Source organism: Mastigoproctus giganteus, chromosome 8, assembly GCF_048544385.1.
Source record: "Mastigoproctus giganteus isolate SK-2022 chromosome 8, ASM4854438v1, whole genome shotgun sequence".
NCBI lineage: Eukaryota > Metazoa > Arthropoda > Arachnida > Uropygi > Thelyphonidae > Mastigoproctus > Mastigoproctus giganteus.
The window spans coordinates 161,246,909-161,263,596 of record NC_143582.1 but is presented as its reverse complement, the minus strand read 5'-3'; the positions used below and the strand labels follow the sequence as shown (position 1 = coordinate 161,263,596).

Genomic DNA, 16,688 nt, shown 5'->3' with positions numbered 1-16,688 from the left:
AGATAATTATAGACTGGGCACAAGAAATTTTGCCTTTAGCTAAAAGATAATCAACAATTGGTAAAAGTTATTATCTAGCTTTATAACGTAATAGAGCTTATATAGATTTAACCTGGCACCTTTCTCATAAATATCAAAAAAAAAAAAATAAAGGTAAACTGCAGCCATTATCAACCCACTGCTGGATGGAAACCTCCTCAACAATTCACGTTGAGGGAAATGGACAATAATCTGCCACGCTGGTCCAGTGTGGGTTGGCAGATTGACCGTATTTAGCAGTCAGGGGCTTGAACCCCGGTCTACTCAAGGAGCATGTGCTACTGCACTCCCGCTCCGACCACTGGGCTACGGAAACCATACAAAAGTTTACTTGCATAGTTTTAGAAATGAACAGTTATGTTTACTCAAAAGTGCGTCAGAATTCTACAGGAGAAAAACCTGTCATGTTGTGCACCACTGTACTGTTGAAATTTTGCACACATTAGCATTAGTAGAGGCATATGATGCAAGAAAGCAGGCTTATAACTGTCCAGCTGAGCCTTAAATTTATTTAGGCTATCAACTTCCACAACAAGGGATGGAAGTCTGTTCCATCAACCAACTGCCCACTGGCTAAAGGCAAATTTCCGCACATCTATCCTACATCTGTCTTTCCTCAATTTGAATTTATGCACTCTCAGGTGATTATTCTAAGCAAAAGGAAGAATCCCATCGGCACTGAGCATGCTCAAACCATTCAAGGCTTTATACGCCTCTATCAGATCACCTTGCCGGTGCCTAGTCTCCAGACACTGTAATTTGCAAAACTTAAGCCTTTCTTCGTAAGAGCAACCCTTTGTTCCATTTACTAATCTTGTTGCCCTTCTCTGTACTCCTTCCAGCAGCTCTACATCGTTCTTGAAAAGAGGCCTCCAGACCTGTACACAGTACTCAAGGTGTGGCCTGACCATTGCCTTATACATGGGAATAATCACCTCCTTATCCCTGCTAGAAAAATTCCTGTATAGCATTGACAAGACACCATGAGCTATTCTTGTAGCCCATCTGCGCTGCTCAGAGAGCTTCATATCTGCCTGCACAATTACTCCCTTTCATTCTCTACCACTGTCAGTGTAGTACCACAGAGTTGATACGTTGCTCTGGGGTTGCTGTTTCCCATGTGTAGTACTTTACATTTGTCAATGTTAAACTTCATTTGCCACCTCTCAGCCCATCTGCCCAACCTTTCCAATCCTGTTGCAGCAGCATAGCGTCAGTAGTGTCCTTAACAACCCTGCCAAACTTTGTATTGTCTGCAAACTTGGACATTAAGCTTGATATACCATCATCAGTATCATTTATAAATACAGAAAACAATAATGGGCCCAACACTGAACCCTGAGGGACTCCACTAATAACATTAGTCCACGATAAGCAGTGTCCATTGATTACTACTCTACCTTCTCCCCCTCAACCATCCCTTTATCCATAGCAGCAATTTGCCTCCAATGCCACACTGCTCCAATTTGTGCAGCAGTCTTCCATGTGCAACAGTATCAAAAGCATTCCTAAGATCCAAATATATAATATCAAAGTTATTCCCTGCATCCAGTTCTTTTGTGACTGCATCATAGTATCCAATCAAATTGGTCAGGCAACACCTTCTCTTAACAAAACCATGCTGTGTCTAAGCTATAAGTGAATTCTTGTCTAGATGATCCTGCAGTCCTTCTTTAATCAGTGCCTCCATTAATTTTCCTGCAACAGAAGTTAAACTCGCAGGTCTATAATTACTTTTGTTTATTGTTTTGTTTTGTTATTTGTTTTGTATATTTATCAATGATATTGATGAAGGTATATCAGGCTTAATGTCGAAGTTTGCAGATGATACAAAGGTTGGCAGGGTTGTTAATGGCAGTGTGCTACTGCAACAGGATCTAGATAATTTGGGCAGATGGACTAAGAAGTGGCAACTGAAGTTTAACATTGACAAATGCAAAGTACTGCATATGGGTAGAAATAACCCCGAGAAACGTACCAACTGTGTGGTACTACACTTAAGGTGGTACAAAATGAAAAAGACCTTGGAGTAATTGTGCAGTCAGATATGAAGTTTTCTGAGCAATGCAGACAGGCTGCCAGGGCAGGTCATGGGGTTTCGTCAATTATATATAGGAATTTTGCTAGCAGGGAAAAGGAGGTGATTATCCCTCTGTATAAGTCAATGGTCAGGCCACGCCTTGAGTACTGCGTACAGGTCTGGAGGCCTCATTTTAGGAAGGATATAGATTTACTTGAGCGTGTACAGAGAAGGGCAACAAGATTGGTGAGGGGAATGAAGGGCTCCTCTTACCAAGAGGATCTGGATTAAGTTCTGCAAATTGCAGTGGCTGGAGACTAGGCACCTGCACGGTGATCTGATTGAGGTATATAAGGCCTTGAATGGGTTGAGCAAGCTGAATGATGATGGGATCCTTCCACTTGTTCAGATTACGAACCTAAGGGGACATAAATGCAAATTAAGAAAAGACAAGATGTAGCACAGATGTGCAGAAATTTGCCTTTAGCCAGCAGGTGGTTAATTGCTGGAACAAACTTCCATCTGTCGTTGTGGAAGTTGATAGGTTGAATAAATTTAAGGAGGAACTGGACAGGCATTTGGAAGGAATGGTGTGATTTTTTTTTTTTTTTTTTTTTTGGCTGATGCTGCATAAGCTCATACACTTTCTTTCTTGCATCACATGCTACTACTACTACTTGTGTCAGACTTTTATCCTCTTTTGTGAATTGGGGGTCACATTTGCACATCTCCAGTCTATGTGTACCTCCCCTGAGTCCAAGGTATCTCTCATAATTATGGCTAAGGGTTTGGTTACTTCCTTTGCTGCCTCCTTTAATATAACTGGATAGATCCCATCGACCTCAGGTGCCTTTTTTGTGTTTATCTTCAACAATTTCTCTTCCACTTTACTCTCAGTTATTACAAGATTATATAGCTTACTGCCAGAGTTGAATACACCTCTGGCATTCCCCTTGCTGAATAACTCCTCATGTGTGAATGTCGATGCAACATATTCATTTAGTTTGTTAGCTTTCTGAGCAAGAACATCAACAGTTGAACCATCGATATCAAGTGGACCAATCTGATTCATCCCCTTCCTTCTAGAATTTACATAAGTAAAGAACTCTTTGCTGTTTTTCTTTGCATCCTTTGCCAAAGATTTCTCGTAATCTCCCTTCGCATGCTCTAACCTCCTTTGTAACTTGGTTACAGACCAGCTTATATCTATCATAGGCTTCTGTGTCACATGTTAATTTATATGTATCCCATGCATTTTTCTTCTCTGCCATATGTCTCATTAATTCATCTGACATCCATTTAGGCCTAAACCCTGAACAATATTTCTTAGTTGGTATGTAAAGCCTAGTAGCTTCCAAGATAAGTTCTTTGAATGCTTCCCATTTTGAATTTGCTGTTGGTAACATCATCAGTTGGTCCCACTGTATAGAATTTAAATACTGTCTCAGACCATCGTAGTTGCCTTTACGAAAGCAAAAACCCTTCCCTTTACCCCTGATGGTAGTTACCTCTTTGAGTAAATCCCACTTCAACACACTGTGATCACTGCCACAATCAGAACAAGAGTATTATTCCCTCTAGTTGCCTCCCCAACATGCTGATATAGAAAACAATCATCCAATAAATCCACACAAGCCTTGGTAGTGTGTGAGTGACCAACCTACAAATTCCAGTAAAAATCTGGGAAATGAAAATCCCCCATTATAAGACACTCTGATTTACTGGCTCACTCTATTTCCCTGTACAGTTTCTTATTATACTCATCAGAGTCATTAGGCCTATAGCACACTCCTTCTCTCAATTTTGATCTCCCTATGCTTATGTCACACCAAACTGACTCGACACTGCACTGTCCAGCGATGTCAACTGGCTTCACTTCCTTGGATTTTATGTGTTTCTTAACTAATAGCATAACCCCTCCTCCCTTCCTAACCTGTATATCCTTTCTGTACACATTGTACTTCCCAAATTCCAGTTCTGCATTCCTTATATCTGTGTGACACCACATCTCTGATATCCCAACAATATCTTCTTTGGTGTTTTGAGCAATACCTCAAATTTATTTACCAAACTCCTAGCATTGGTGTAAATGCAAGTATACATGCACCTGTTCCTATTCTTAGCTAACATAACACAACCCATGCGTTTACTTGTACCGCAATGACTCCCAGCAGTCTCTGAAATATCCTGCATCTTGTTTGCCAGTGACTCTTGCATTGCTTCTAGAAGCAATGCAAGAGTCACTTTCACCTCTGCCAGTGGCTGCTGTTAATCTATTAGTCCTTGTATCCCCCCCTCCCAAGCTAGCAATTTTCCGACCCACCTAACACTGCCTCGATAGCATCAGCAAATATTCTTGCACCCTTTCTATTTAAGTGTATCCCATCCCTGTAAAAGCAGTCTCTCCTGTTTCCAAGTACAGACCAGGCTGAAATATTTTTACCCCTTTAGCCTTGCACAATCTTTCCAGGGCCGAATTGATCGACAAGGCTCTCATCATATACTCTCTCCTATCGTGTCTGGGCAGAATTGCAAATTGTTTCGAATTCAACCCTAATTCACTGCTTTTTTTCAACAGTGACCTGTACTTGTTAAGTAATTCTGCTGGTCTCCTACTCTTATGAACTTGAAAATGAAAGTGACCAGTTTCTCATATAATTTAATAAGCTAGAAGCATTGATAAACTTTAATGCTTCTAGTTTATTAAATATACAGTATGAGAAACTGGTCAAGTTTAAAAAATTGATTTTTCCAGTGGCATCAAAGGGCTAGTATGCACTGCAGTTGTGGCATGATATGCTACTAGTCAAAAGTGAAGGAGAAAAAGCATGAAACCAAAAGATTAGGTTTTTGAGGAAAGTGAAATTTCTGTTTTCCAATGGGCTACTATGTTTTGTGTATTTTAGCATAACTATTAGACCTTTAACCTTTCTCTTCTAGTGTATGTACCATCTATCACCCAATTCTCAATTTAGTTCCTCTTCCCATCCTTCTTTTGTTGTTGCTATAGTTAAATACACGTTTCCTTCGTATTTTATTTGTAACTGGCAACTGGAAAATCTAACTTTATAAACTTCTACATGTATAATTAATAGTTACTTCTGCTGATGTAAAAACTGGTATGGTATCTACTTAGCATAAATTTTAATTAAAAAATAGTAAACAAAAGGAACTAAAAACAATAGGCACATTGGTACCTGTAAATTTTATCTACTGCACGTTGCCAAAATATAGCCCAAGTAGAATATGTAAATTAAGAAAATATTAATAGTATCATAAGCCAATAAGAAGCGAATACAAAGAAAACCAGTATTTAACTAAAGCAACAAAAGGAGCAGTGGTGTGGGGAGTTTAAATTCAGAATAGGGTGTTGCAGAAGGAAGATGTAGCAAAATAATTTAGATTGAATACCAATTAACATAAGTTCAGTATTGCCGTAGGATGGCACCAGATGACATCTACGTGAGACCACTACTGCAAAGCAACTAATTTAAAGTAGACTGACCATTAAGCAACACTGTCAGAAGATCACAAAGCTAATGATGGTCATTAAAATTGCTATATTTCAAATGTTAAGCAAGCAAATCAGTATATTGCTAATCAGCCCATCAGTGCAACAAGTTTGAGTAAGAGTGTAACTTATTGTGATTATTATTAGTAATAGTAGTGGCAAATGATTTGGTAATAACGGATAGCAAAATGGAGGAGAAATTGTTGAAGTTAAACATAAGAAAGGTGGATGGAATCTATCCAGTTATATTCAAGGAGGCAGCAGAAGTAAGCAAACCCCTAGCCATAATTATGAGAGCATCCTTAGATTCAGGGAGGCTCCACTGATTGGATACATGCAGATGTATTCCCCAATTCACAAAGGGGTATCAAAGGGTGACACGAGTAATAACAGTCCTGTTTTCCACAGAAAATAATGGAATCACTTGTTAAAGAAACATTGCAGAATCATCTAGAGAAGACTATAGTTATATTCGTACACAACATTAGCATTAGTAGAGGCATTTGATGCAAGAAAGCAAGCTTATGCAGCATCAACCAAAAAAAAAAAAAAAAAACCCTCCATTTGTTCCAAATGCCTGTCCAGCTCAGCCTTAAATTTATTTAGGCTATTAACTTCCACAACAAAAGATGGAAGTCTGTTCCACCAATCAACTATCCGCTGACTAAAGGCAAATTTCCGCACATCTATTCTACAACTGTCTTTTCCCCTTAAACACGGGTTTGTTAAGGGGAAATGTTGTCTGACCAATATGATTGGATACTATGATGTGGTCACAAAGGAACTGGATACAAAAATTAATTTTGAATCCTATGCTTGGATTTCAGGAAAGCTTTTGATACTGTTTCACATGGAAGACTGCTGTAAAAATTGGAATGTTAGGTGTTAAGGGCAAGTTGCTGCTATGGATAAAGGATGATTGAGTGAAAGAAGACAGACGGTTGTAATCAGTATCCTCTTCATGGACTAATATTACTATTAGAGACCCCCAGGGTTCTGTGTTGGGCCCATGGTTGTTTTCTATATTTAGCAATGTTATTTTTAAATATAGAAAAAAATAAATTAAGCCTGATATGGGTATATCAGGCTTATTGTCCAAGTTTGCAGTTGATAAGAGGGTTGTTAATGACAGTATGCCTGCAACAGGATTTAGAAAAGTTGGGTAGATGGGCTGAGAGGTGGCAACTGAAGTTTAATATTGACAAATGAAAAGTACTGCATATAGGTAGTAGTAACTCCAGAGTAACATACCAATTGTGCAGTACACTCAGGACATACCAATTGTGCAGTACACTCAGGATAGTGGAGAATGAATAAAACCTCAGGGTAATTGTAAAGTCAAATATGAAGTTTCTGAGCAAAGAAAGGAAGGGGAGATCCCATTAGCTGCTCTAGCAGACAGGCTGCTAGAGCAGCTAATGGGATCTTGTCAGTGATATACAGGAATTTTGCTAGCAAAGATAAGTGGATTATTATCCCTTGTATAAGACTATGGTCAGGCCACACCTTGAGTACTGCATACAGATCTGGAGGCCTCATTTTAGGAAGGACGTAGAGCAGCTGGAATAAGTACAGAGAAAGGTAGTGAGATTGGTGAGGGGAACAAAGGTTTGCTCTTACCAAGAAAGGCCTAAGTTCTGCAAATTGCAGTGTCTGGAGGCTAGGCACTTGCTGGGTGATCTGATTGAGGTGTATAGAGCTTTGAACAGTTTGAGCAAGCTCAATGCTGATGGCATTCTTCCTCGAAAGAGATTATGCCTCCTTAAGGAGGCATAAATTTTTATCAACTTTCACGACAGATGGATGCCTTTAACCAACAGGTGGTTGATTGCTGTTGGTGGAACAAACTTCCATCTGACATGGAAGTTGATAGCTTAAATAAATTCAAGGAAGAACTAGACAAACTTTTGGAACGAATGAATAGGTGAAATAGGAAAGGCTTTTTTTTTTTTTTTTTCTCTAATTTTGCTGATTCTGTATAAGATTGCTTTCTTGCTGTGGTTGGTTTTTATTTCCAATTACAATGATATTTCATGCAGTTTGACCTTGGTTGCCATCACAGTAGACTCTCGATTTTCCGGGATAGATGGTAAAAAACAAATCCTGGATAATCGATTTCCCGGTTAATCCAAAAATACAAAAGTCCCCGACATACATAAGAGATACGTTCCACGACTTTTTACATAACTCGGGAATGACTAATAACGTATTGCTACTATATTATTATTGACAAATCTGAATTCTGTGTGAATTTTTTTCCTTCTTCTTTCTCTTTTCAATGTTGAATGAACTAAGTGTCACAATGGATAAAGTGGAATACAGAGCAGTGATTCCATTCCTCTTTTTTCAAGGTAAAACACCCAGAACAATCCACGAAGAAATGGTCACTGTTTATGGAGATGGCTGCCCACGTTACAGTGTTGCACGTTGGTATAAACATTTCAAATGTGGAAGAACCTCATTCGAAATGTTTATACCAACGTTTCAAGTGAACCTCAGTGTATGATAAAGAAATTCCAAGATGCCTAGCAACTGCTGTAACAAAAAGTTGAAAAAATTGAGGCATTAATTCTGAAAAATCACTGTATTAGCATCAAAGAACTAGCTGCAGTGTTCCAAATTAGTGCAAGGTCTATGAAGAACATCAATCAACAGTTGAGTAAGGTGTCTGCTAGATGGGTTCCCAGACTTCCGTTCCCTAACTAGAAGGGAAAGGGCACAATGTATACATGAAATGTTGTCTTTGTGTCAGGAAAGCGAAGAGTTTTTTCACAGCTTGTCACCATGGATGAAAGTTGGATCCGAAACTAAACAAATGTCAAAACAATGGAAACATACAGTATCCCCCTTCCTAAAAAAAAGCAAAGGTGCAACTAAGTGCTGGCAAGGTGATGCTTTCAGTTTTTTGGGATCAGTACAGTGTAATATTAACAGATTACCTTCAAAAGGGCTATATTGTGATGGCGAAGTATTATTCCTCTCCTCTCCTTATAAATTCCTCTCCTCTCCTTACATTCTGCTATAAAAGAAAAAAATATGGGGAAAGCTATCAAAAGGTGTGTGCCTGCTCTACATAATGTTCCTGCACATTCCTGACATGCTGCAGTGAGGTGTGCTCACAAATGTGGGTTTGAAATATTGATGCATCCTGCTTATTCTCCCAACTTTGGACCCTAGGATTTCTTCCTCTTTCCTTCCTTAAAGTTCTTTCTTTGTGGGAAAACACTTTGCTGCTGATAATGAAGTAATTTCTGCTGCTGAGTTGTGGTTTCAAGGACAGTCAGAGGACCTCTACAAAACTAGCCTGCTGAAGTGTATTGAGATGTGGAAATAATGTGCCATTTTGTCTCGTGACTGTGTTGAAAAAGTCCAATAAACTTTTTCAACATAGTCTTGTGTTTTCAACCTTCTATCACAGTTACTTCTGGATGAATACAAGTATTTTTTTTTGAACCCCACCCACTCCTCACTTGTATAATGAGCTTAATTACTAGATAGTAATTAAGTTTATTATACATTTTAGTATTGGATATTATTATAATATAATATTAGCTCTCATTGCTTTACTATAAAACTAACTCCTGCTATTCTGGTTTATGGATGATAAATAAAGGCTTGAAATCGTAAAATATCACACAATTTCACACACAAAATATGTACATCAGTCACATGTTTAATTGTGTTATTGTGGCATTAGAATTGCTTGGGTAGTCTTATAACCAAATATGGTAATACTTTTGATCATGTAGTGCATAAAAAATGCATATACATGTTTTATACAGTTTTGTATTTCTTGATTATAAGATTTGTTTTTTAATATGTAGATATAATCCAGAAAATTTGGAAACACTGGAAAGATATGTTGAAGTTCAATCGAGAGAGAATGCTTATGACTTGGAGGCAAATCTTGCTGTGCTAAAACTGTAAGTAACTTACACCTTGTTGAAATAATTAACAAATACAGTGTATTGAATGTTATCTTTATTTGATACAATATATAGAATATGCATGCAAAAAAAATTACCATTGTTAAGGTAGATCACTCTTTCACATTCTGCACTGTCATGAATGATAAAAGGTATTTTGAACACTAAATGCTACTGCTGGGTCAGGCTTTCCCTGCTTGACCAAACAACCAGCATATTTAACCAGCCATCCAAAAAAGATGGCACAAATGTTAACACATTTAAATGTTTCTAAGAAACTCATTTATTAGTTTGTTTATATACAAATGTTATGAATTTTCATTCTTGGAGTCTTGTGAAACATTCTTATTTTATCACATGTTTAACATCCTTCAATTTGAAGTTCCTTTAAGCCTACACCAACACTTGTAATTATTTGATGACAGCTCTTTCAATTTCATGACAGAACTGATTATTCAACTCTGTCATGAAATTTAAAATAGTTCTCAAGTCCATGAGTATAGTTGGTTTTCTGTGGAACAGTTTCTCTTTCAGGAAACTCTACAAGAGAAAGTCATGGGTTCAGGCTTAGACTCAAAGATGGCCAAAAATAATTGCAATTGTGATCATCAAGATAATTGTATGACAATATGCAAGGGTCAAATACAAGAAAAAATCGAATACTATGTTACTATGTTTGTAGTATGTGGCGTGGTGTATCTTGTATAAAGAACTGTGTATCCTCTCTATTACTTTACTCTTTCATTCCAACTCTTCCTGCTAGAAACCATCACTTCCTTTCTCAAGGGCTAAGCTGTACCCTAGACTAGGCAAGATTCTGAGTGGCCGAGTTAGATGTTGATAAACAGTAGCTACCTGAAGGGCTTGCCTTCCAAAACCGTAGAGTAGAAAAATGCCATATAAAACAGAGTGGATGTCCATGCCTTCTTCTGGCAGGGATGGAAACTAGCCAGTAGCTCTCCCAGTGATTGCTGCTGGATGATTGCTAAGAATCCATTCATACAATACAAAACACTGCACTAAACATGAAACTCGTTCATGTTTAGTGTGGTGGAATTTTGAACCCTACATAACATTCACAAACTAGCTTAGCAGTGTTCATGCTTCTTCACAATGTCATTTGGTGGATTTGTGGGAAACCCCTTGTAATACTGTGTACCTGTGAAGCATATGCAGGTACTTCTGTTAACAGTTTAGTTGAAAGAGGGCCCAATTAAACTGTGGTTTGACAGAGCTGCCAATGTGGTCACTTTCCATCTCTGGCTCCTTTTCTTGTGAAGCTAGCAGTGAGATTTTGTTGCCCTCTGCATGTAACGAATTAAAATATTATCTGCATATCATTTTTGGGAAGTTTATGCAGAATTGTAATCTATATGAGAACATTTTTTAAATCTATTTTGAATTCCATTCATTGTGGATGGAACGTTGTGATGTTTAAGTTCATGAGCTGCTTTTCTTATTGACTTTCTTGGACTATGCTGCATTGCAACTCTGGGCTTCAACATTTTCTGGAGAAAGAACACTATCTGCATGAGGTCATTTTTGTCGTTACACTTCCACTTCACACTGAAGGGATAAACTAAGTATCATTGATTTATGAAAGTGCCAAGTGAGTTTGAAAAAAAAAAAAAAAAAATAGAGATCTCTGCTTGTTTACTGTGGGAGCATGTGAGACTCACAAGCATGTAAAGTACCATAACTTACACCAATGAGCCAAAACATTATGATCACCTACCTAATATGATGTTGGTCCTCCATGTGCAGCCAAAACAGCTCGTACTTGGAGAGGCATGGATGCCTTAAGGTGCTCTGTGGCCTCTATTACCTGGGTAGATATTGCACAGGGACCAATACAATTTAATTATGGTATACCTTTAAAACATTAATACTTTGAATGTTTATATACCATTAAAAAAGTACTCCACAAGGAAGATTCCAAGTGAATGAATAAGGAAGTTGCCAGATTACTTGAGCAGAAAGACTGCATGGAAACGTTAGAGCAATAAAAAAATACTGAAGCCTATTACAGCTAAAAATTGATCTGTAATAGTGCCACTGAAAAGGCTGGGGTAGCAAAGGCAGATTATGAGAAATCGCTGGCAAAGAGTGAGGATAAAAATTTCTTCACATATATAAATGCGAAGAAGAGAAGGACAGATCAGATCAGATCAGATCCTTATGTAATGCACGTGGGATAGTATTAGATACCCCCAGCTGAAGTTGCAAATGAACTCAACAGTTACTTTACATCAATATTTATAGGAGAAAAATCCTTTGTGTCAATGAAGCATTAGTTGAGGCATATGATGCAAGAAAGCAAGCTTATACATCAGCCAAAAAACAAAAAAAAAAAAAAAAACCCCATCCCATTTCACCCTTTCGGTCACTACAAATGTTTGCTTGTTCAACCTTAAATTTATTTAAGCTATCAACGTCCATAACAACAGATGGAAGTCTGTTCAAGCAATCAACTACCTGCTGGCTAAAGGCAAACTTCTGCACATCTGTTCTACAACTGTCTTTCCTCAGTTTGAATCTATGCCCCCTCAGGTTCTTAATCTCAGCAAGCGGAAGTATCCAATCAACATTGAGCCTGCTCAAACCATTCAAGGCCTTATACACCTCAATCAGATCACCTTGCAGGTGCCTAGTCGCCAGATGGTGCAACTTGCAGAACTTAAACCTATCATCGTAAGTGCATCCCATTGTTTCTCTCACCAATCTTGTTGCCTTTCTCTGTACTTGTTCCAGCAACTCTACATCCTTCCTAAAATGAGGCCTCCAGACCTGTACGCAGTACTCAAGGTGTGGCCTGACCATTGCCTTATACAAAGGGATAATCACCTCCTTGTCTCTGCTAGCAAAATTTCTATATATCATTGACAAAACTCCATGATCTGCTCTGGCAGCACATCTGCACTGCTCAGAGAACTTCATATCTCACTGCACAATTACCCCCAGGTCTTTTCATTCTCCACCTCCCTGAGTGTAGTACCACACAGTTGGTACTACACTCAAATGCAAAGTACCCATATGCGGTACTTTGCATTTGTCAATGTTAAACTTCAGTTGCCGCTTCTCAGGCCATCTGCCTAACTTTTCTAGATCCTGTTGCAGTAGCATACTATCTTTACTGTTATTAACAACCCTGCCAACCTTTGTATCATCTGCAAGCTTGGACATTAAGCCTGATATCATTGATAAATACAAAAAACAACAATGGGGCCAGCACCGAACCCTGGGGGGGGACTTCACTAGTAACATTAGTCCACGTAGAGCAGCGTCCATTTATTACCACTTTGTGCTGTCTCCCACTTAACCTTTATCCATTGCAGAAACTTTCCCTTAATGCCATACTGCTCCAATTTGTACAGCAGTCATATGTAGCAGTATAAAAAGCTTTCCTGAAATCCAAATATATGATATCAAAATTATTTTTTGCATCCAGTTCCTTTGTGACCACATCGTAGTATCCAATCAAATTAGTCAGACAAGACTTCCCCTTAACAAACCCATGCTTGTGTCTGACCTATTGCTGCAGTCTTGTCTAGGTGATCCTGTATCAACTCTTAAACAGTTACTCCATTATTTGCCCCGGAACAGAAGTTAAACTAACAGGTCTATAATTATTTGTGTCACCCTTTGCACCTCATTTGTAAATTGGGTTTACATTTGCACATCTTCAGTCCATGGAGACCTCCCCTGACTCTAAGGATAGTCCCATAATTATGGCTAAGGGTTTGCTTACTTCCCTTGCTGCCTCCTTCAATATAACTGGATAGATTCCATCTGCCCCAGGTGCCTTTTTTTTTTTTTTTATGTCTTTTTTTCTCGTCCACTTTCCTTTCAGTTATTACAGTCACTTAGCTGCTCGTTAGAGTTTGAACAACTTCTGCCATCCCTTTCCCTAAAGAATTGCTCATGTATGAATAACTGTCTGAGACCTCTGTAGTCACCCTTACAAAAGCAAAAGCCCTTCCCTTTATCCTTGACGTAGTTATGTTTTTACTTAAATTCCACATTAGTACACTAATCACTACCACTCGGTGAATCTTTTTACCTGCAGATTCTTAATGTATGAAGAATCACTGCTGATAACCAAATCAAGGATATTGCTTCCTCTTGTTGCCTCTCCAACATGCTGCTTAAGAAAACGATCATCTAAGAAATCCACAAAAGTCTTGCTAGTGTGTGAGTGACCAAACCGCAAATTTCTGTCAACATCTGTAAAGTTAAAATCACCCGTTATGAGATATTTTGATTTGCCTTCCCACTCTTTCACTGTATAGCTGTTTGGGGTACTCATCACAGTCATTGGGCCATTAACACACTCCTACTCTGTTTTGTTTTACCAGTGTTTATATCACACAACTGAATCAACATTGCACCCACCACCCAAGTTAACTGGGTGCAGTTCCTTAGATTTAATATTCTTCTTAACTAACAGCATAGTTCTTCCACCTCTCCTGTCCTTCCTGTATACGTTGTACTCCCATATTGAAATTCAGCATCACTTATGTCTGAGTGGCAATGTCTGCTATTCCTACAATGTTCTGTACACAGAGTACAATGTCTACAGGAAGGATAGACAGGACAGGAAGGGAGGAGGGGTTATGCTGTAAGTTAAGAAACATAAAATCTAAGGAAGTGCATCCAATTGATGTTGGTGGACAATGCAGTGTTGAGTCTGTTTGGTGTGAAATAAGCACTGGGAAAGGAAAAAATTAGAGTAGGTGTGTGTCATAGGCCTAATGAATCTGACAAGTATCATAAATAATTGTGCGGAGAAATAGTGGGCCAGTAAATCAGAATGTCTTATAATGGGGGATTTTAACTTTCCAGATATTGACTGGAACTTGTGGTTTGGTCACTTGCACACTAGCAAGTCTTATTGGATGATTGTTTTCTACAGCAACACGTTAGGCAACCAGAGAGAGTAATACTGTAGATCTGGTTATCAGCAGTGATTATTTGTGCATTAAGAATTTGCAGATAAAAGAACCACTGGGTGACTGTGATCACAATGTATTGATGTAGGAATTACTTAAAGATGTAACTACCATCAAGGCTAAAGGGAAGGGCTTTTGCTTTTGTAAAAAGGTGACTACAGTGGTCTCAGACAGTTTAAATTCTGTACAGTGGATCAACTGATGATGATGTTACCAACGTTGAATTCTATATGGGAAGCCTACAGGGACTTAATTTTGGAGGCTACTAGGCTTTTCATTCCAACTAAGAAATACTTTTCAAGGTTTAGACCTAAATGGATGTCAGATGAATTAATGAGGCTCGTGGCAGAGAAGACGAATGTATGGGATGCTGCAAATAAAGTATCAGGTGACACAGAAGCCTATGGCAGGTATAAACTAGTCTGTAATCAAGTCACAAAGGAGGCTAGGCAGGCGGAGGCAGATTGAGATATCTTTTGCAAAGGATGCAAAGAAAAACAGCAAAGAGTTCTTTACTGATGTAAACTCTAGAAGGAAAAGGATGAATCAGATTGGACCACTTAACATAGATGGGTTGACTATTGATGATCATGCTCAAGTAGCTGACAAACTGAATGAGTATTTTGCATCTACATTCACACATCAGGAGTCATTCAGTGAGGGGAGTCCCAGAAGTTTATCAAATGCTAACAGGGAGCTAATTATTTTGTAATAACTGAGAGCAAAGTGGAGGAGAAACTGTTGAAGTTAAACGTAAGGAAGGCACCTAGGATGGATGGTATCTATCCAGTTATATTAAAGGAGGCAGCAAAAGAAGTAAGCAAACCATAATTATGAGAGCTTCGTTGGACTCAGGAGAGGTCCTCATGGACTGGAGATGTGAAAATGTATCACCAATGCACAAAGGGGGTTCAAAAGGTGATACAAATAACTACAGACCTATTAGTTTAACTTGTGTTCCAAGGGGAAATAATGGAATCACTGGTTAAAGAAGCATTGCAGGATCATCTAGCAGTAATAGTTAAGATATAGCATGGGTTTGTTAAAGGGAGGTCTTGTCTGACCAATTTTATTGGATACCATGATGTGGTCACAAAGGAACTGAATGCCAAAAATAATTTTGATATCATATACTTGGATTTCAGGAAAGCTTTTGATACTGTTGCAAATGGAAGACTACTGTACAGATTGGAGAGGGATGGCATTAAGAGTAAGTTGCTACAATGGATAAAGGGATGGTTGAGTGGGAGACGACAGAGAGTGGTCATCAATGGACACTGCTCTTTGTGGACAAATGTTATTAGTGTAGTTGCCCAGGGTTCGGTGTTGTGCCCATTGGTGTTTTGTATATTTATCAATGATATTGATGAAGGTATATCAGGTATAATGTCCAAGTTTGCAGATAATACAAAAGTTTGCAGTGTTGTAAACGACAGTAATAACAGTATGCTACTCCAACTGGATCTAGATAAGTTGGGCAAATGGGCTGAGAAGTGGCAACTGAAGTTTAACATTGACAAATGCAAAGTACTGCGTATGGGTATCGATAACCGCAGAGAAACGTATCAACTGTGTGGTATTACGCTCAGGGAAGTGGAAGGTGAGAAAAACTTGGGTTTAATTGTGCAGTTAAATATGAAGTTCACTGAGTAGTGCAGATGGGCTGCCAGGGCAGGTCATGGAGTTGTGTCAATGATATATAGGAATTTTGCTAACAGGGACAGGGAGGTGATTATCACGTTATATAAGACAATGTTCAAGCCACACCTAGAGTACTGTGTACAGGTCTGGTGGCCTCATTTTAGGAAGGATGTAGAGTTGCTAGAATGAGTACAAAGAAGGGGAACAAAGGGGTGCTCTTACCAAGAAAGGCCTAAGTTCTGCAAATGGCAGTGCCTGGAGAGTAGGCACCTGCGAGGTGATCTGATTGAGGTGTATAAGGCCTTGAATGGGTTGAGCAAGCTGAATGCTGATGGGATTCTTCCTCTTGCTCAGACTAAGGATCTGAGGGTTGCACAGTTTCAAATTGAGGAACGATAGTTGTAGAATAGATGTAGGGAAATTTGCCTTTAGCCAGCGAGTAGTTGATTGGTGGAATGAATGGAGGGGTGAAATGGGAGCTTTTTTTTTTTTTTTTTTTTTTTTCCTGCATAAGCTTGCTTTCTTGCATTGTATGCCTCTACTAATGCTAATGCTAAAATATTAAACAGTGTATAATGAAAAAAGCAAACACAATGAAGTAC

At 38.7% G+C, this 16,688-nt stretch overlaps 1 protein-coding gene across 1 annotated transcript in view; it reads left to right on the top strand.

The window, feature by feature from the left end:
• The window catches only part of eIF3k (eukaryotic translation initiation factor 3 subunit k), a 72,584-nt gene that overhangs the window by 2,534 nt on the left and 53,362 nt on the right, over window positions 1-16,688 (top strand). Inside the window, exon 2 of the mRNA XM_090379855.1 lies at window positions 9,395-9,493. Coding sequence (XP_090235981.1) covers window positions 9,395-9,493 — 99 coding nt within the window. The remainder of the gene's footprint in view (window positions 1-9,394; window positions 9,494-16,688) is intronic.